The sequence below is a fragment of the Colossoma macropomum genome, unplaced genomic scaffold (assembly GCF_904425465.1).
Source record: "Colossoma macropomum unplaced genomic scaffold, Colossoma_macropomum, whole genome shotgun sequence".
Taxonomy (NCBI): domain Eukaryota; kingdom Metazoa; phylum Chordata; class Actinopteri; order Characiformes; family Serrasalmidae; genus Colossoma; species Colossoma macropomum.
In genome coordinates, this window is record NW_023494800.1 from 2,411,577 (window position 1) to 2,434,226 (window position 22,650).

Below are 22,650 nucleotides of genomic sequence, written 5' to 3' on the forward strand. Positions count from 1 at the left end.
AACAAAATCAAGGAAGACATGCGACTCAATTTTGACTCAAACACCAGTGACTTGGACTCTGACTCTGACTTGGTGTGGACTCGAGTAACAAATTTGATGACTTGAGGCTCAAGTCGACAAAATCGAGGACGACTTGCAACTTGATTTTGACTTGAACACCAGTGACTCGGACTTGGTGTGGACTCGAGTCACAAATTTGATGACTTGAGACACAAATTAACAAAACTGAGGAAGACTTGCGATTTTGACTTGAACACCAGTGACTCACACTCTGACTCTGACTTGGTGTGATGAATTGAGACTTGACAAAAATCAAGAAAGACTTGCAACTCAACCTTGACTCGAACACCAGTGACTCGAACTCTGACTCGGTGTGGACTTGAGTCATGATGATGATGGATATGATGACTTGAGACTCAACTCAACAAAATTGAAGAAGATTTGTGACTCGATTTTGACTCGAACACCAGTGACTCGAAACACGTAGAGGCATCTGACTGCAGGCGGGATTTGCTTTCTGCCGTAAATTTAACACACAGCAAACTCAAACGTCCGTTACTGTGTTTATGCTGGGCTTATTTTATTTCGGAAGACCAGTGAAGCGTTTAGAGTTCAAATTCACCTCCACAAACTGGAAATAAGCGAAGCATCAATAAGCCCAGCTCAGCACTTAAACTCCATCTTACTGGAGAAACTTACCAGGTGAGCTGACCACTGTCCCCACAGTGTTAAAACAAAAGAAACACAGCTCTCTCTATTTAACCGACTTTAACAGCTTGAACAGGTAAAACCAGCGCAACATTCACCATGAAGCTATAGTTTGATTAGACAATCAGACAGTCAGCTCAGAGCTCACCTTTAATAAACATTTGAAAACGCAGCTCATTAACGCAGCGCTTAATTAAACCTCTACGTCTCTTTAGTGTTTATCTTTTAGTTTGATGTGTCATTGTCTCATAGGATTTCAAATTAATACTCATAGTTTCTCCTATTACTGTTAAGATTTACCATCTGTCTGTGAAGCACTTTGACCTGCCACCAGTATAAAAATTGCTCTATAAATAATGATATTATTATTATTATTATTTTTATTATTATTATTATTATTATTATTATTAATAATAATAATAATAATAATAATAATAATTCACAGTTACATGTCTTGTTTGTTTATTAGTGAATATAAGTTAACATCCTCTACACAGAACACACAAATATGGAAAATTTTAGTTTCTGTTTAAGTGCTAAGTTCAGCATATTGGGAAGAAAAAAAACAAACAAACAAATGCCATAACTTTAGCACAGGCCAAACTTTATGTTTTATGTTTTTCCCAGTGTATCAAATTGAACACATAAACAATAACTGTGCATTAAAATATGCAGAAGTGTGTCTCTGTAGAAGATGTGTAACTTATTTACACTTAAATCAACACATACATGTCATTTGACCAGGGCGCCCAAACTTTTGCATACATCTGTATTTCACCTCATACCTTTTTGCTAAAGTGCTTCAGCTGAGCTCTGCACTCTCTGCTGTGCAGCACCATCTAGTCCAGCTCCGACTGACTCTATTCGTCTTTTTATAAATAAGTGTTTCACCACCTTAATGAAGTGATGAGTGCAGACTGAGTGAAGTGTTGGGATGTATTTAGGGAAATGATTTGGGTGACTATTGACTTCTAGTGTTTGTTAGCATTAGGCTTGTAGATTGTAACTAAAGAAGGAAAATTTGTACACCAAACAAGGGGTGGGCAATATGACAAAAATATTATATCACATGCTATAAACATTGTTATTCTTATGATGATAATATTTATTTATTTTGCTGCTGTCGGATCAAAACCTCGTATCTCAAAATAGTAACTTTACAGGAGAAGGAAAAAACCTACTTTACTTTTAATGTAAGTCAATGGAACCAGATTTTTTTTCCAAGTCATTTTGGGTCGTTGCTTTCGGTCCGTTCATCATGAAATTTACACACAACATAAAGGGCAACAGACATTTTCAAAACATGTGAAAAAATAAAAAAATCGACAAAAATTAAGATTTTTGTTTCTACAGCAGCTGTGTGCATAATAATATTGTGCCTCATGCTGTGACGTAACAGTGAAAGCCAAAGGCAGATTTCCAGACAAAGATAAAAGTTATATCTAACGTGTAACATAAAATGTGTAAATAAATTTTTTTGCAAAATAATTTTACAAAAGCACCAGTGGTGAGAAGGGTCTTACCTCCAGCCACCTCTAGAGGGCCGTTCTTCTTGCGTAGCTCCAACACCGCTTCACCAAACTCCTTCCCTCCCTTCTTCTCCAGTGCACTGCCTACAAAAACCACATTCTGCCATCACTCCTGCGTCTCTCGTCTACAGGCTGATCAAATGAACGACTGATGGAGGGACTTTAAAATAAAGTCATGCAACAAACAAACCAAAATGTTTCCTATAAACATCCAACATATCAAATACTAGGTTGAGGGTGAAGTGGATAAGAAACATCTACGTCACTAGATGGTTCTTCAAGGGTTCTTCAGTAAAGAAAATGGTTCTCTATAGAACCACGAACACTCAAAGAAACTTTGCGTGATGAAAGTGTTCTTTGCATGGTGAAAGGGTTCTTCCGATTGATGGAGAACGTGCTGTAGATGGTTTTATATAAAACCGTTTGTTGTAATTGTAATTAATTGTAATTGTAATGACACCAACAATAGCAACTGTTACAATAGCAGAACCCGTTTTAAATAGGTTCTATATACATTCTCCTTCAACCTGAAAAACCATTTCACCATACAAAGACCAACTAATCATGTAGTGTTCTTTGACTGTTCATGGTTCTATATAGAACCATTTCCTTTACTAAAGAACCCTTTAAGAACCATCTTTAAATGTGTACTGTTCAAAAGTTTGGAATCAACATTTTCAATAGCATAAACTATTGTTCAAAAAATCTGCTTGAATATAAATGTATAAAATTATTCTAATCTGCTACTTCACGGGTTCCAGATAATCAGTATGAAACTAGGAAGCTGTAAACAGAAATAAATGTGTACAGAAAGATTAATGGAGCTGTTGAAGATTCTAAAATGACTGCAAAAGCTGTAAAACATCAAAAATGAAGGTGTAAAAAAATCTGATATCCAGAATTCATCATATTTCAAAAGTGGGGATTATATTTCAAGGCAGAACTTAATGTAAAATTAAAGTAGACGGATCATTAAAGAATCTTCTTTAACATTTAATAACTACTCACTCACTGAATTGTTGAAATACTGAATGAAACATCTTTAACAAATTGTCTATTTAAATCCATATAAATTATTATTGCATACAAAATATCTAAAAAAATTGGATACGGCAAGCGATTCCAAATTTTTGAGAGCCAGTGTAGGTCACAGGAAACAGTGCAGACGTGCATGCAGGTTAAAAGAAAATAAATCTTAACATTTAAGCCACAGAAGCCAACTCGAATGGGGTGGATGTATAAATTCAATGTTCTCACTGCTGTGGTGTTAGAAAGCAAAGCGTCAGGGCACAGCGCCAAATGTGAAGGGTGCAAATCAAGTTTAGGCAAATCTGGAGCTCTGAAACTTCCTAAAGACAGTAAGGAAGTAAGTGAGAAAAGACTCGACTGATTGATAGCTGTATGCTGGAGTGGAGCTGGATTAGTTTTATCTGCTAAGTAATAATTATAGAGAAAATGACCTTCTGTGATTCCCTGAATTTTGAGATTACTGAGTAAAAGCAGTTCTGCTTGAATTCACCTCATAGTAACATAATAACAAAACCTGCTAATAGATCTTTTCTAGAAAATCACTAAAATGGACCTGTTAGCACACTTTGTTTATCCTTAAGATCAAAACAAGACTGTAATCTAAACCTAAGCTAATAAGAAAGAAAATGAAAATTAAATTTACATTAGATTTTAGTCCTGTTTACATTTGTTAAATTAAAGTCAGCTGTACTAGCCTAATGCTATTCAATCTGGTATTAACTGGGATTAAGTGTTCGGACAACCTTAACGCTGACATGAACGTCCAGACTGTGATGTTTCGATACGGGCTATCTGGGTTAATCTGGGTAATTCTCACACACTGTAAGAGAAATAAATAAATAAATACATACATAATTTTAAATCTTTTCCAAAGCCTTTTTATTTAAATTTTCTCAAGCTAGTTTATACAAAAGCTCATTTTTTTTATCAAAAATAAAAATCAAATCTTACCTAAACATTTAAAGATGGTTCTTTAGTAAAGGCAATGGACTTTGAGTTCTATACAGAACCATTTGCATGCTTAAGTGGTTCTTTGCATGGTGAAAATGTTCTTCAGATTGTTGGAGAATGTGTTGTGCGATGTTCTATATAACACTAAAAAGGGTTCTTCTATTGTTAAAAGCTTGACATTGTAACAGCAGAACCCTTTTTGGTGCTTTATAGAGCCAACACATTCTCCTTGAATCTGAAGAACAATTTCACCATGCAAAGAACCATTTAAGCATTTAGTCATCGCTAATTCCCAACCACAGCCCTCGGCGCCCAAATTGGGAAGAGGGACTGTGTAAAACTCTACCAAAACATTTAAGCAATTTCAGCTTATAAGGATTTTTTTGTTTCTTTTATTTCAGTAAGCTGAACTTAAACTGTATTTTGCTGATGCAGATCAGATGCAGTAATTTAGGAGAATTTCTGATGAAACTAAGTTGAGAAAATCTTGAAAAATATATATTTAGACTTTTGAATTTTCAAGTTGACCTGATGTTTAATTCACAGCACAGAAATTTTACCCCATAAAACTCAGCAAGTCAAGTGACCCTAAGGGACTGATAACACTAATCCAGCTCAAATAGGGCTTTAATCAGAGCCACTGAACAAACACTGTTAAAGAAAGTGCTAAAAAATGCAAAACATCACAAAACTGAACTGCTGAGCTGCTGGAGGACGTTTCAATCACAGTGCTGTATTATAAACACTACAGAATGAAGGAAGCTACAAATGCAGAACAGGCAGCACGTTTGTCTATGAGTTATGAGCTTCATGCAGACATCTAATGAGCGCTACAGCTAGGCAGGCACTTTCTTTTCTCAGTGCACAGTGACCCGTACAGGCGGAGGAGACTCCTTTACCTACTTCCCCACCCGTGTAGAGGGAGGAGTTGGTCGGATGAACAACAGCGTCACTGTCGATGGTGGCAATATCAGCTTGCACAACTTGCAACTACAACAACGACAACAACAACAACAGGCAAACAACATGGTGTGAAATTTTGGAAATGACAGGCAGATGAAGGCAGTGGGCACAAAAAAAATGGAGGGAAGGGAAAAGAAGGCTGAAAGTCTCAATGGGAGAAAAGCCACAAACAATTCTGCTGTGTTTACTGTCAGAAAAGAGTGACGGGGTGACAGAAGACTGTTGAAGCGAGCCTGAGGAACAGTCAAAATCACAACACTGCCCAGATCTGACACAGCCCCCTTCTGAAAAGAGGTTTCATTTCAGGCTAAATCATTCAAATCGTCAGATTTCAGGAAAAGGTACCTACGGACTATTTCAGATTTGCTTAATATTTTGAGGAATTAATGTCACTGTATCCAACAGATCAGGTACAAATTCTTAGGCTTGTATCTTGAGACATTTCTGAGATATTGAGGCCTTAATAAGTGGATGTGGCCTTAAAGGAGCAATATGTAATACTGACAGCGAGTGTTTAAAATGGGTACTGCAGTCTAAATGCAAAATATTGAAGAGAGCTGCCCCCGCGTACTCCTCCCCAGACTCGAAGCTCATGTGGGTTGCCAGGTTGAGGATACTGAACCTATATAAACAGGCGCAACACTAAACTTTAACAATAGCAAGCGACAACAAGTCCTACACCGTAAGTTGATCAGCTAATGTACACGTTTTTCTGTTTGCCAATCATAAACCAGTCTGTTAATGTAAGCTAGATGCATAGCTAGCTATGTATGGCAGCCAAAGCCAAGTTTGTTGTCCCGAAAACAAAAGCCCACTGCTCCCAAAATATACACTGAAGTTGGAGTTACTACTTTCCAGGCCCCAAAAACATATCGCTCAATTGAACATACGCTAACATCAGATGAAACTCAATGCTAACCTGTTCAGGAGAAAATTAGCAAACTCAGCATCTGTCTCAAAGTCCTTCTGGGCTTGTGCTTTACTGCATCTCTGGTCATGGAGCTTTTTAGAAGGATGCCGGGGCTTTTTAGGTCGGGTAGAATCTAACGTTACCTCTGTTTATCCAGTTCATTTGCTGGCTTCCATGGCTGAAGCATGCTGTGTTTGCTGGCCAATTAGGTTCATATCTGGCAACCCAGGGTGTCAAAATGTTGCTGGGAAATGGGCAGTGGGTGGGATCACAGGCCAAAACACAAACAGACTTTTCCGCTCCGGAACAGAAATTATAAAGGAGAACATACTTGTTGTAGCGCTGCTGTCGGAGAAGCCAGTATTTCAACTCAGCATGTTCCCCTAATCTCTGATCACATATCGTGGTCTTTTTATGATTTAGTACAGTAAATATTACATATTGTTCCTTTAATTTTTGCCTTCTGTAGAAAAAGAAAACTTTGCTAAGTCATTTTTTAAAAGTTATTTTTTTTAAGTTTTGAAAAAAGTTTTTATTAAGTTTTATTTAAGTTTTTATTAATACTAGATGCATGAAAATACAAGTGCTTTTTTAGAGGGGCAATTAACTACCAAAATAGAAGATACTGAAATGCATGCAATTTTATGTCTAGACAGACAGACAGATAAATAGAGAGATAAACAATCAGATGGATAGATAGATAGATAGATAGATAGATAGATAGATAGACAGACAGATAGATAGACAGATAAACAGACAGATAGATAGATAGACAGATAGACAAACAGACAGACAGACAGACAGACAGATATCTGTATTTGGTCATCCTATTTTTATATCCATATCTATAAAAGGCAGGATAAAGCATTTCTAGACTTTCAATTTATGGTATTTAGTACTCAGAACAAGTCTACCATGCAAGAATTTACACTGTTGTAAAAAACACAGTTCAGTTAATAAATGTACCAAACATGAAGTTTATATCTTAAGCCAAACTCTATTTATTACAGTGTGAAACTCCTTAGTTTATTAAAAAAGACAGAAATTTAAAGTTTATTATAAAACTAATTCCTAGTTGTAAAAAGTGTTCTGTTTACACCTGTGAAAGACAAATCCTAATTGGCAAAACTGTAACATGAGATATACAATAGAGAAAAATATAGAAAAATGTAGAAAAATGTGAACTTTGAAAGGTCATGTGTTTTGAACATTTGATGCTAGACGCACAAAATTTTCTGTAGTTATTCTCTTGGTGTTTAACACGTTTGTCACTGTACTGCATGATTTTTTTGTGTGCACTAAAGCAAACTGGGCCTTCTTCATCTGAAGTTCACCATATCTTTAGAATTTTGGTCTTTATTACTCATAACAGCACTTTTTTGCCAGTTAGATTTTAGCCTTGTACAGTTATAAACAGCACAATTATCAGTATTTTAAATTTATCATTTTTTATACATTTCACAATTCAATAAACATAGTTTGTCAACTGCATAATACCAACTGCATATTTAGTGCATTTATTAAGTGAACTGTGTTCTTTCCACTGGAATGATTTTTTGTATGGTAGACTTTGTCAGACATGAGCAATATGCATTTAAAATGTAGACACTGACAGCTCAAAAAATTGGAAACGTTGATTGCCAGTTGCTAAAAGTATGCTGTAATATGAGTATATATATAATATATACTATATATACTATACAATATATACTAAAAACAGATCATTTTAAACCAATGTACAATCTCTGAAAATTTCATGCATCTAGCACCAATATGTCAGAAGTTATGACTGATCAAAATTTGCACATTTTTTTCCATAGCGCCCAAAAATTAAGGCCCACTTTTTAAAACCTGTATATCTCAGAAACGCATTATAGAATAAGCCTAAACTTTTGCACGCAATCTGTTGGGTACAACAACATTATTTCCTAAAAATATTAAGCAAATCTGAGATGGCCAGTCGTTAGGTAATTTAACTTGATGGATTAACTTGTTTTGGGATCATCAAATCTACAATATCCCCATTAAATTGTGAATTTCGTTTTCAAGTATTTATCAAATCCAGGCAGACAACATGTCTCCTACACTCAAACTCCCAGGTTGCGCCGAGTCAAAATGATCCCGTCATTGCACAAACTCAAGCGGTGCCATATTTTCCAGTCTGCTAACAGAGGCTGAAGGGTCAGTTCACCGCAATAAAAAAGGCATTACTTGCTTGTGCAATGTCAGCAAAAGCGAAACGCTCTGGGCAGAATCGGCAGGTTTTCTGGATCCGGGCCCGCGGTGCCGCTCACCTAGATCATCTTTAAGGTCAATGTCAGCATTGGTCGGATTGATTACCCCTTCCACGTCAAAGCCAGCCAAGTTACTGATCTCGCTGTGAATAAGATTGAGCTGCAGAAAGAGCATGCGGCGGGATGGGGGTGGGGGGGGCGTGGGGGGGGAGAGGGGGAGAGCATTGCGATTAGTCTGAACACAGCAAGTCCAGCAGTGAGCAGGATTAAGCACCACAAAACAAGCAGAATGCGCTAAAGCAGGAGGCAAAAAATGAGTCATTCTAAAGAAACGTCCACTTTTCTATCTCTCCATAGGAGTCATTGGTGTTACTGATCCTCATTGGTGTTACACATAATAAAGGAACACCAGAGACATTTTTAATTGTCTCATAACATTTAACTGCTACAGAACATGAAACCACATGTTGTCAATCATGGAATATCCACTAAAATATGGAATTTAATCCATTTGTGTTCTATTTTTTCACAATTACCTCAGAATAAAGTCGGTCACACCAGTGACTTCAGTTAAAGCTTCACATGAAATCATAAGCTGAATGAGAAAATCTCTGATAACTGAAAGACACAGTGAACTCACCATGTGCTTTTCTTCATAGATCCTCAGAAAACAGGTAAAAGGAAGTCAAGTGATGTCATCAGTGTGATTTTTATTTCAAAATAAGAGATTGTTTGTTACGCGGTAACACCAGTGACACGACTCCTGGGGACAACAACTTTCATTATATATTTTATAATATTTATTTGGCATTTGTTTTCTTTATGTCATTTAATTTATATATTCCATAGTCATGTATAGATTATTGTAGTTAAAATTGCAGAAAAACATGTTTTTTACTTTAAAATATGGCCTCAGCCTTCACACATGACTGTGAGGACGAGCTCTTCTGTGGTGCTTGGAATTCTAGATAATTGATTTAAAAACCAATATTGCTAAATTGAGGCTCAAGAAGGTGTAACTGTTAAAATAACTTATCGTTTTATTTTGAAATATAAATAAATCGTAACCCTAACATCTTTTTCAAATGTAATATATCTGTAAATGCTAGGGACACAAAAATGGACCTTTCTGTAGAATGACCCCAATGCACATTACAGCATGATTCCATTTAAATCACATTAATTTTTTTTAAATTTCATACCAAAGACCAGTGTGATACATGGTGATTATAGACCTTAACCCTCACAGATGTTCTTGTTCTAAGCTTTATTATTCAATAATGGCATTGAAAACAAGGCAAAGGATATTACAGGTTTAATATTCATAGGTGTTTTGTGGGAAAAGGGGTTAAAAAGCACATAAATTCTAAATAAAGGATGTCTGGTTTTTACAGTAGCCCAAAGATACAGACAGGCAGACTAAATACGTATGGAAACAGATTTAGGTACAAATACGGTAAAGAAAAATGAGGGACTTCATGTGTAAGCATGTTAATTTTATGGATAAATACACAGGTGTGACTGGAAAATTATATTTTACTTAAAAAAAAAGATACAAGCAAGTTTGATGTTAATTTACATTAAATATGTAAACATACATATATATATACACACACACACATATATATATATATATATATATATATATATATATATATATATATATAAACACATACATGTATTATGTACACTCTTAAAAAAATGATGGTGTGAGGGTCCTTTTGTAAAGAAAATGGTTCTATATGGAACCATTAATACTGAATACTGTTCTTTTCATCATTAAATAGTTCTTCTTCAGGTTAGTGGAGAATGTGTTGTATCTGGTTCTACATAGAACCTGTTTGAAAAGGGTTCTATAAAGCACCAAAAAGGGTTATGATATTGATCTTGTAACAACAGAACCATATACAACACATTCTCCATCAATCTGAAGAACCCTTTCCCAATGCAAATAAACCTTTAACCATGCAAAGCATTCTTTGAGTGTTTGTGGTTCTATATAGAACCATTTTTTTTTTACTAAAGAAATTTTAAAGAAACCATCTTAAGTTAGTATTATTTCTCTTGCAATAAGAAACTGTCACAATATGTTAATGATGAACTTTGTATTTATATATTTAAGCTTAAAAATTATTTATGAGCATATATTTGCCTATTATACAACAGTTAGTTCCAGTCTTGCAAGCTGATTGGTTGAGAAGCATTCTATGGGGAAATAACATCACGGTTTTTTCACAAACACTGTATCACTCCGCTGAGAGGCCGTTGCTAAGCAACGTCTTTGACAGCTGTAGGAGACGCTCAAGCCATTTGAACGTTTTTACTTCTTACTTTGCCACAAACAGAAAACGGACACTTTTAAGATCACATTTGACCGACAGCCGATTTGGTCAGACTCTGAAGATGAGACGACACTAAATTCCCAAACTGTCATCACCACTGAGCAGCTTTTCAGTTGGCAGCTGAGACAGAAGAACAGCTAAACAACCTGGAATCAGCCAGAAATGAACCCAACACCATTCGCCAAACTAAATGGGCTGTAAGATGCTTTACAGACTGGCTGGAACAAAACAACATTAATACTGATCTGGCAAAAACTGACAAAACCGAGCTGAACTTGATATTGCAGCAGTTTTATGGCTCAGTCTGATTTGGTCAGACTCTGAAGATCAGACTACACGTTTGGCGAATGGTATTGGGTTCATTTCTGGCTGATTCCAGGTTGTTTAGCTGTTCTTCTGTCACAGCTGCCGACTGAAAAGCTGCTCAGTGGTGACAGTTTGGGAATTTAGTGTAAGGAGCCGGAGAACGAACTGCCGGCTGTGCAGTGAGTGGGCGGAGCTCGTTACTCTGACGTAGCGACAAGCTGCTCGTTAAGGAACTATAATTTGGTGAAGGAACTGCAAACATTAAAACATATTAAACGCCTGTCACGGCTCTGATGATCTACAGCGACCAAATAACAGCCGTGATGTTATTTCCAAAATCTGCAAAAACCAGTCAGATAGTGTGAGACACCCAGTCTTTTATCATCTGTTAAGACTTTAAAAGTCATGTAGTACCCAATACTTAAGGCTGATATGTGTAAATATGCTCTGCTCTGATCGGTTGCCCTGTATTGTGCCTCATTCAAAAAGTAGTGCAGGCTAAAACACTCTTTATAACTTCAGCGTGAGTGGACGGGGCTACACTGATGTAGGCCGAATAGGTAAAATGATGAGTTTGATGTTTCTCAGAGCTTTTCTAGTCGAAGCTGTTAAAAGCTGACGGAAGATTCTCGCAGCATCAACTTCTCACATGTAAAGCTGTAAATGTAAAGGTAAAAATGTAAACTTCCCTCTGGAGAATGATGTAACTAGCGAAATGACCGCTATGTGAATGAGGCTGATTACTGACCTGCCCCCCTTTTTCACTCTTTTTACTGGAAAGTGTATCTGCAAGCCAACCTCAAAAATCAAGACCAAACAGAGAAAAGAAGAAAGACGCTTTCTCTCCTTACTCAAAAACGCCTCTTAGATAAATATCACTAAAAGGGTTTAATCTTTAAGCAAACAGAAGCACTTAATCTGAGGATGAATGAGACGGCAGTGGCTGCTGTGATGCTTTAAACGAAACAGGGCTCCTTTGTTTCAACACTGCTATATTCTACACTGTGATTGCTCAACTCGGGATGATGAACCGAGTAAATATTAATTCACATGAAGAATTTATGTTGAAATGGATTAAATGATCATGATGAACCGTGATGGCTCTCAAACTATTCACTGGAACTAAATACGACAGCATCCAAAATCAGGGGTTCATCGTTTCTACACTGAAAACAGTAAAGCACTGAACTGATTACATCATTTTCACAAAAATAAAATATTACATTCATATATTTGTCTTAAACCCTTTCAAGAGAAAGAGTTCTTTTATATATAATTTGCCATTTTATTTACGCCTTTGAATTAACGTAATAATAATGCTGACAATACTTCGAAGGTGAAAATGAATGAGCACCATGAACTGAGAAAAATAGATCTACAGGACTTATTTCATTTTAAGCAGCTTAATAATATTAATTATAGGTTTTAAATTAAGTTGTGAGTTTATGAAAATACGTTATGGTTTCCCAAATGCATCTAAAGCTGAATTCCACAGGGCCTCTTTGCACTATAAAAGGTGGAAAACCTCGTTTTTAACATGCAAAGCTTGTGGGGGGTGGCTTTTGTTACTGTTTGCTATCTAGTGCAAATCAGAGGAGGACAGGTTCCCCTTTAGAGTCTTGGTTCCTCTCAAGGTTTCTTCCTCTTGCTTTTAAGGAGTTTTTCTTGCCACTGTCGCCACTCATTGGGACTCGGACCCGGATTAAAAATTAGTAAAGCTGCTTTGTGACAACACCTGTTGTAAAAAGCGCCATATGAATAAACTTTGACTCGACTTGGCTCTGGAACTCTCATCCAGCAGTCTGATGTTTCTCCAGCAGGGGGTGCTATTAGCACACAAGTTGCTTTAGTGCATTTAGAGAAGAAACAGCCATGAACCCACACCAGCAGGATCTTACAAATACACCACAGCTTCAAAATCAGCTACAAGTTCAGTGCTTCTTTATATCTATCCTCCTCCAGAGGGCAGTGTAGAGCTGCATCTTACAGTCTGGTCAGAGTTTCTAATCTGAATAGTCCAGCGAAGGAAACAGGAAGACTACTGCAGCCGTAGAAAGGCTACCGCACACCGGACGAGACGCTCCACATTACGCAGCACACAGAAAACCGTTTTGTTAAAAAATCAAACCCAACATCATTTTACTCTCTACTGTATAGATTTAATGGAATAAAACATTCAGCATCCTTTAGTGAGTATATCGCTGTTGTCGGATGAAAACCTTGTATCTCCGAATTGGTAACTTTACAGGAGAAGGAAAAAACCTACTTTACTTTTACTGTAAGTCAATGGAACCAGACTTTTCTCCAAGTCATTTTGGGTCGTTTCTTTTAGTCCATCCATCATGAAATTTACAGACAATGTAAAGGACAACAGGCATTTTCAAATTATGTCAAAAACTGAAAAACAATCAAAATGGAGATACGAGGGTTTCTTCCGATAACAGCGATATAATCAAAATGCATCAATCATGCTTTTTTGGAGCACTAGGATCATAACATATTATATAAACTAGGGATGCATCGTTATTTTTTTCCAGACCAAGTATGTATAAGTATGTTTTTGCCCCTCATAGATACCGATTCTGATACCATACAGACTAATCTACTTACACTGAAGCTGTTGTTAGTGTAAATGAGTGCAACATACCTTTACAGCTAAATCATTCAAATCTAGCTGACTTTAAATGAAGTGCATTAGCTAGCTATGCTACATTAGTGATCTTGGATCGAGTAGCACTGCAGTGGAGAAGAGAGTTTTACCGAGAGCTGTCAGTAAAGTAGGTTTCATAGTTTTGATCCTCATCTGTCTCTTTCAGCAGCAGCACAGCGACAGCAGAAATCACATCTGAGGCTAACGCGTCCGAGGAGCTCACGCTTCCAGTTTTCCATCGTGTTGGAATCGTTTGATTGGCTGGTTGAGCTGTAGCTGAATGTCCTCTAATGCTGGACAGACACTGTGTGATTTTAGAAATCTTGTTCTTCGGTGATTCACACTAAGTTTTAATATGCCATCGTGTTCGAACAAAGCTACGGTTTATATACTCACACTGTACGAAAATGCTCTGTCTGACTGACCTGCTACGGGAAACACAGCTTCTACAGACGCTCTGTCTACAGACGATCATCCATAAAGCTGATTCATTCAGATCAACACACTGAGAAACTGAGCTTTGCTAACTTGGAACATACTGTGCACTGAAACCAAATCCTCCAAATTTTTACCTCATAATTCTATTCAGTCAAACAGATTAAAGCAGCATATTAGTGAATTTTCATGAGTAGAATTAAATAAGCACGGTATCGATATCGATGCATCCCTAATACAAACTATAAGTGTCATGATTATAACTGTAATTATAATAATCATAATGCTATGACTGTAACTGAATGAGAGAATAAAACATGTTAATTTTTGGGGAATAATCAACTATTTAAAATAATTCTGAATCATACAAAAATAATCTAACTGAACTGTAGTTATATTTGATTGCTTATGTTGCACTGAATCCTAAATAAATAAGTAAAAAAATAAATTGCTATAATAATTGACTGACAGAATCCCAGCTGACCAAGACGCTACTGATCAGTCCACTGAGAGGGAACATGCCTACACAGAACAACCCCACCATTAATTTTTAAATAATTAAAGTGAGGTTTGATAAGTGCAGCCATACCTTCTGTCCCAGGAAGAGGCTCTTTGTGGAAAGAACGGTGAATCCGTCAGCCGGAGTGTCGGTGGTGCTGTCAGCACTCGCAGATTTACTCCCATCACCCTTCTGCTCAAACAACAACGGACAATAACAATCAACCCTGCTTCTGCTAATACTTATACACACACACACACACACACACACAGAAATCTGTATCGGTATATTCAACATTGAAGGGTTTAATGAGCAGTGACCTGTACCTTCGCTCTTGAAGACTTTTTGGTGCCCAGTTTCTTGGCTGTTCCTGATTTTTTTCCGGTTTTTGTTTTCTTGGCTGGTGGGGGGGTGATGACCGCCTCCAGTTTGCCCTTTGACCCTCTCTTCTTCGCCAGCAGCTCGGGGTGGATGTTGGGTAAAACTCCACCTGCTGCGATGGTCACGCCCTTCAGCAGCTGTGCGCACACACACACACACGCACGCACACGCACGCATACACGCACGCATACACGCACGCATACACGCACGCACACACGCACGCACACACGCACGCACGCACACACACACACACACACACACACGCACGCACACGCACGCATACACGCACGCATACACGCACGCACACACGCACGCACACACGCACGCACACACGCACGCACACGCACACACACACACACACAAGGAAACAGATTCATGTTCCATATTCAGTATCAGAGCAATCAACAAGTCTAGGCAAGTTCAGTTCTGCTGGAGAGCCATTGGCAGACAAGTGTGTATGACACGGTGTAGTGGATCACTGCTGAACAAAAGCTGGCATGTCCAAAATGGTAACTTTAATGTGTGTGTGTACATATACACATACATACACACACATATATATGGTATATATACTGAGAATAGTCCACCAGCCAAAAATATCCAGCCAACAGCGTCCTGTGACCACTGATGAAGGACTAGAGGATGACCAACACAAACTGTGCAGCAGCAGATGAGCTATTGTCTCTGACTTTACATCTACAAGGTGGACTGACGAGGCAGGAGTGTCTAATAGAGTGGACAGTGTTTAAAAACTCCAGCAGCACTGCTGTGTCTGATCCACTCAGACCAGCACAACACACACTAACACACCACCACCACGTCAGTGTTACTGCAGTGCTGAGAATAATCCATCACCCAAATAATACCCAAATAATACCTGCTCTGTGGGGGTCCATGGGGGTCCTGACCACTGAAGAACAGGGTAACAAAGTATGCAGTGAAACAGATGGACTACAGTCTGTAATTGTAGAATTACAAAGTGAAACTATATGGTCAGTGGTTATGTACAGGTTTGCCCTGGTCAAAGTTTTTGTTATTTTGTTGATTTGCTGAATTGAACATAACAGAAAAGAAAAGAAAAACATAAAATGAGGCCTGTGCAAAAGTTATGGCACATTTTATACGTTACATCTTTTTCTTCCCAACATGTTAAACAGCAAATAAATGGAAAAATGGCATATTTAAGTTCTCTGTAGAGCAGGCATGCCAAACCAGAGACCTTCCTGGCCAAAGTGCTGTGGAGATCAGCTTTTACCCTCATCTAAAATTTTGAATTCAGTTCATGAAGGCACTGCTAACTAGCTGATGAGCTTAATCAGGCGTGTTTAAAGGACTGAAGCCTGACACACGTGTTGTAGAGAATGTGTTACTTATTTTCACTTAAAACATTAACAAGACGTAGTGTGACCGGAGGTGTTCAAACTTCTGCACATAACTGTACATGCCTCTTCCGTCTTTTTACACTGGCTGAGCCGTTCACGTCTTTTCCGCACTGAAACTCAGACTAGTGCTCAATAACTAGCAGCTGAATGCAGTGATATCTCGGACTGAACGAAGCGAGAGCTCAGGCTCAATTTTCTTTTTCTTCCAAAAACATGAGCTATAGCTGCAGCGCCATGTGAAACAGGAAAACACTTCTTATCACAGCTAAGCTCCTTTAAGACTGACCTTTGAATAAGAGAGTGGAAATAAAGTGCAGTGTTTTAGAGGATTATTTGGGCAGAGTTCTCTCTCTCTCTCTCTCTCTCTCTCTCTCTCTCTCTCTCTCTCTCTCTCTCTCTCTCTCTCTCAGAGAAATCAAACCACTCCCACAGTCCATTAACCAACAAATAATCTCTGTTCGCTGCACATGCCGGAGCTCCTGAGTGTAAAGCCGAGCCTGCGGTCTTTAATTTTACCTGATTGAGCTCCTCGTCGTTGGCCACAGCCAGCAGGATGTGTCTGGGAGTAACACGGCCTTTCTTATTGTCCCGCGCTGCGTTTCCCGCCAACTCCAGAATTTCAGCTGAAACAGTTACAGCAAAACTGATTCAGTACAATTACTTTTAATAATAACAATAATTCTCAAACATATTGAATTAATTATTAATATTGTTGAGTTTTATTTCGTTGTTGTCAGAAGAAAACTTTACAGGAAAAGTAACCTGCTTTACTTTTACTGTAAGTCATTGGAACAAGGCTTTTTTCCAAGTAATTTTGGGCCGTTTCTTTTGGTCCACTGTGAAATTTACACACAATGTAAAGAACAACAAGTATTTTCAAATTCAGTTAAAAACTGAAAAACGACAAAAATGGAGATACAAGGTTTTCTTCTGACAGCAGCGATACACATACATATATACACATATATGTGTGTGTATGTGTTTTTTACCTATGGTTCTGGTGGGTCCAGATTTAAACTATAGAGAATATTTGATCTCACATTAAACACAAACCAGCTCAGTAATGTTTTTCAGCTGTTTGAAGCCGTCAGTGCTGAGTGGATCAATACTGACTCTTATTTCTGTAAAAGACTGTCTGCATATTTACACATTAAACTGCAACATTTCATATCAAAATGAAAAGCTCTCCCATATTAAGATGCTATACATTTTTTAATAATTTGTTGTTAAGATCATTTTTTTACACAATATATATTTACAAAGTATATATTCAAATTGTTATTAATCCCATAAACGGCCAAGATTCGCTGTCAGTCCTATGACTTAAAAATTACTGTCAGTTTGCATTGCTTATTTACTGAATAATAAGTCGCTGTAAGAGGCTTGGGAATTAAAGAGGATGTTAATAATAATAATAATAATAATAATAATATGTTCGGCATTTTTAACATGGTCTATTTCAAATTAGGGCCCAACTGACATATCACATCGCAATCACAATCAGAATCACTTTATTTTGCCAAGTATGTTGCACATACAAAGATTTTTTTTTTTTTAATATTATAATTTAATAATGATGTTATCTGTATTACGTAAGTAATCAGCAGTTAATTTGCCTGCTTTCAGGGTCTGTGATACTCCTCAGGCTGTCTCATCCACTGGCTCTGCTGAGTCAATGGACTCCATCTCCCAGGATTCCATGCGAGGCCACATGACACCTACATCTACGCTCTCCACCAATCACAACTCACTTCATCGTTCTGGGTCACCTGAGTACTGACTGTTTTCACTTGTTGCCAATTTTAGTTTCATCATAAACACTGGACTGTTTCTTTCATGTGTTGTGCAGTGTTGCTGTTGTGTTCACAGTGCATACTGAGCATGTTTCTCCTCGTCTGAGAGCATCGTGGTTTTGACCTGCTCTGTTGTTTTGCTTCTGCCTTTTGTTTCTGGTTGCTATTTTGGGATTGCCTATTTCGGCTCTTCGACCTGGATCCGTTTTTTGCTACTCTTTGGCTTTAACCTTATGCATCTCTCTCGGTTTTGACTTGGGCCTGTTTTTGCACTAAGATTAGACTAGATTAGATTAGATAAAATGATCCTTTATTAGTCCCACAGTGGGGAAATTCTCAGTGCTACTGCAGCAAAGGGAGCGCAAGGCACTCAAGAAAATAAAAGAAGTAACAAGAAGAGAATTAACCAGCAAGTAATTAACCTTTTTAACTACTTAACAAGGTTTTTACAGTTTGTTATTTGTTACTTTATAGACAATACATATAATACTAAAAGTAAAAAATAAGATAAATATAAACTCTATCCTTCACAAAAATTAATAATATATAGGATTATATATAAATAAAAGCTAAAATATTTTACTATGTTTTAGGAAAACGCTGTTGTCATTAAAGTCATCTTATTTACTTTTATCTGTGAGCGTCTGTCTTGTTTTTGGAGAGTTAAGACGCGACACCAGCAGGATTCAAACTCACAATCTCCAGACATTAGTGAGTTTGATCATACCAGGCAGGACGGCACTGTTTAACTACAACTATTGGTGTAAAGAACTAAATTTTAAACTACAAATATAAAACTCTGTACATATTAATGATATTATGAATTATCTGAGTTTTTGGAATGATGACAAAAGCAGCCGATTCCTCACCGGTCAGATACTCCAGAACCGCAGCCATGTAAACTGGAGCGCCCACGCCGATCCTGTATTTGGGGAGGCCTCTCTTAATGTAGCGCAGCATTCGGCCCACGGGGAAGATCACCCCAGCTTTAGTGGACCTGGACGTCTTCGTGGTCTTCTTCTTTCCTCCTCGGCTAGACATTCTGCTACAGCCAGTGTGAGGTCCTGCACAGATGGATCCATTATTAATCACACGCTCACTTATTTATCTCCTGCAGAATCATATTTTAAAGTAAGACTGGAAGGATGTTCATTATTAACGTGCTGCGCAGGGTAACAGTTATGGAAATGACCAAAGATCAGAATTATACCTGATGTTGGCATGAAAACATGATGAATATTATTATTATTATTACTATTATTATTATCTGTAGTAGGGCACAAAAACTAAAAACTGAAATGTAATTTTCTTTCTAAGTTTCAGGTTTGAAAGTGGACAGTAAACCATGTATGAATCTGTTAAACCTGTAAATTACTCAAATTCGCTGGAATAAATAGTCTGTAGCCTTTAATCTGTGTTAGTGTTAATTCTGCATTATAGTCTTTAATCTGTGTTACACTATTTGTTCGGTGTTACAGTCTGTAATCTGTGTTACAGTATTTATTCTGTATTAATCTGTAAACAGTCCTTAATCTTTGTTAGTGTTCATTCTGTATTGCAGTTTTTAATCTGTTACAGTATTTATTCTACATTACACTCTGTAATCTGAGTTAGTGTTTATTCTGCATTTCAGTATTTAATGTTTTACAGTATTTATTCTATATTATACCATGTAATGTGTTACTGTTTATTCTGTATTACAGTCTGTAATCTGTTACAGCGTTTAATTTGTATTACAGCCTGTATACGATTACAATGTTTATTCTATATTAGAGTTTTTAGTATATTATACCATTTATTTTATATTACACTGTTTAATATTTATTCTGCATTATAGTGTTTATTCTATATTACAGTTTCCAGACCCAGATCAAGTTTAAAGCTAAACTACAAACAATTTCCCATAGTGGTTTGCCTTTAGCCCTGCAATTAATTCCAAGACTAGTCTTGATCCGTGTCCAGGTAACCAATCCTCAGTCTGCACTGTGTTTGTTGTATGTTACCCTGTTGCTGTGGTTACTGTGTGTACAGCATGTTCACTAATGTGTTTACTGTGTGTTAATCTGTAGTGCAGTGTGTACAGCATGTTCACTGTAATGCTGTGTTTACTGTGTGTTAGTCTATAGTGCAGTGTACAGTATGTTCACTGTAATGCTGTGGTTACTGTGTTAGTCTGTAGTGCAGTGTGTACAGTATGTTCACTGTAATGCTGTGGTTACTGTGTTAGTCTGTAGTGCAGTGTGTACAGTATGTTCACTGTAATGCTGTGGTTACTGTGTTAGTCTGTAGTGCAGTGTGTACAGTATGTTCACTGTAATGCTGTAATGTGTTTACTGTGTGTTAGTCTGTAGTGCAGTGTGTACAGTATGTTCACTGTAATGCTGTGGTTACTGTGTGTTAGTCTGTAGTGCAGTGTGTACAGTATGTTCACTGTAATGCTGTGGTTACTGTGTTAGTCTGTAGTGCAGTGTGTACAGTATGTTCACTGCACTGTGGTGGTGTTTCAGTGTTCAGGCCTGAGTGCTGTGGGTGCTGATCTGTAGCCCGGACTGTCTCTGTAGGCCTCAGCTGGTCTGGTTGTGCGGTGCTGCAGGTTAGACAGAGCAGATAAACCCTTAAACCCCCAAATAAGCTCTGTGTGGTTCCTGTTCGGTTCTTTAAGCTGGTCTCGGCCCTGTCTGGTTCTCCTGCTGAGCCCGAACAGCAGAGCAGACAGAGCACCGCGCTCAGACTAAACAAACCCAAACACAGCAGAAACACACAGACCACACATTACTCACAGCTCAGCTGGGTCAGAGTTCGGCTCTTGCTCGGGTCAGTGTTCGGGTCGGTCCGGCTCGGTTCTGCTGGAGGAGAAACAGACCCGCCGTGCCTTCTGTTCCCACAATCCCCACCGCTGAATGTGTTTCGTGGGGAAACAGAGAGCGGAGCACAAACGGGCCCAGGCTTAAAGGGGAACGGCGGAGGGAAAAGTGAAGAACTGCGCCATCTGCTGGTAGCGCCCAAATCTCCATACAATTCTATGTATGAAGTCTGTGTGTATGTAGATATGTATGCTATGTATATCTATGGTATGTATGCATGTATTTATTTATCTAGTTATTTATTTATTTGTGCGTTTATTGTGTTTTTTATTTTATTTTTCTCTTTGTTAAATAGTTAACAGTGTGCTTGACTGGTCTGTTCAGTTTGTTAATGTCATACATGTATGACTTACCAAGACGATTTTTGTATGTGTAACATATTTGGTAAATTCAGATTCTAAATAAAAGCGCTTTTTCTTCTGGTGAAAAACTATAGTTTTGCTTTCTACTGTCAATTAATCATTTAGAACCCTTATATATTGTCACGTATAACTAAACATGGACGTGTTATGTTGTACACCATGCAGCCTAATGCTTATCACCTCCAATTCATTGTTAAAGATGAGACACGTCACGTTTCTTTTGATGTATGAAAAAACAACACTTTTTTTAGATTGTAAAGATGTTTATATTTACAGTCAGTAGTTTTTTTTTTTTTTAAAGTCTGACTATTTCTGTCTGGGTAATATAACAACTGTATAGGATGAGACATATTTGAAAATGCTTATTTTCTTGTACTAACTAACTAACTAACTAACTAAATAAATAAATAAATAGAACGAAATAATTGTTGTTTTTTTTATCACAAAGCAATACCGAGGCTAACATTTTAATGCCAGAACTAACTCTTTTGCGGCGATCTTCGCGATTTCTACTCTGAAAACCAGTAAACGTGAACATAGATTATATCTGAAATCCATATCATTAGTAATCAATAAGTGAAGCGTCTCCCTAAGAGCGTCACTCTGTGTCTGTGAGAGGGCGGAAGGAAAAGTAGTTCCTATCTCATATTCATTCATTACAATAATTTTTACACTTTTTTAGCTTAAAATACAGATCCTGTCCCAAAAAAGACAGCTATACAATTTACTGATTACGGAAAACACTTAAATGGTTTAATTGCCAAAAAGAAACGTGAGGCTCGGCTGTATCCATCCGCCAACGGACTGCAGCACAACCGTCAAGACAGGGTGCAGCAGCAGTGGCAGGAGTATGAGCTCCTCAGCAAAACGTACAAATATATTAGTTAAATATAGACATAAACGAAAAATATATATACCTGCCCGAATGTAAAGGAGCAGAGTACATACTAGACAACTCTAGAAGATATTAGGACTTGCCAGAAACGTATTTTGACCAAAAAAAAAAAATCAAAGAAAAGTGAATACCGTTAGCTAAAATGCTAACCTGAGGTAAAACTAAAACGGGAGAATTCAGGCGCAGAAAGAAACTATTAATAATGAAAGTGTCTAGAAATTCGAAATAATCCATTATATAAAAAAGGGCAACGATAAAAAGGAAAAGATTGTAAAACACAGGTAAGTTTGGTGACCATTTTATCACAGCTAACAAAAATAGCCTATTTTTTGCGATTAGCTAAGTTAGCCACAGCTAACAGTGACCGTTATGAATGGATACATTTGAACGCTCAGAGGGGGCGGAGCCTGAGAAGCC

At 37.5% G+C, this 22,650-nt stretch overlaps 1 protein-coding gene across 2 annotated transcripts in view; it reads right to left on the reverse strand.

The window, feature by feature from the left end:
* Window positions 1-21,066, reverse strand: part of LOC118820065 (core histone macro-H2A.1) — a 34,902-nt gene extending 13,836 nt beyond the window's left edge. Inside the window, exons 1-7 of one of the 2 annotated variants that reach the window (XM_036588185.1) lie at window positions 20,893-21,066; window positions 18,982-19,176; window positions 16,836-16,942; window positions 14,883-15,074; window positions 14,647-14,748; window positions 8,385-8,484; window positions 2,232-2,321 (exon numbers count right to left, since the gene is read on the reverse strand). In XM_036588185.1, coding sequence (XP_036444078.1) covers window positions 2,232-2,321; window positions 8,385-8,484; window positions 14,647-14,748; window positions 14,883-15,074; window positions 16,836-16,942; window positions 18,982-19,153 — 763 coding nt within the window. In that variant the 5' untranslated portion in view covers window positions 19,154-19,176; window positions 20,893-21,066. Of the gene's footprint in view, window positions 1-2,231; window positions 2,322-5,116; window positions 5,208-8,384; window positions 8,485-14,646; window positions 14,749-14,882; window positions 15,075-16,835; window positions 16,943-18,981; window positions 19,177-20,892 lie in introns of both variants that reach the window. The other variant, XM_036588186.1, reaches the window with a different exon arrangement.
* Between the last annotated feature and the right edge of the window lie 1,584 nt (window positions 21,067-22,650).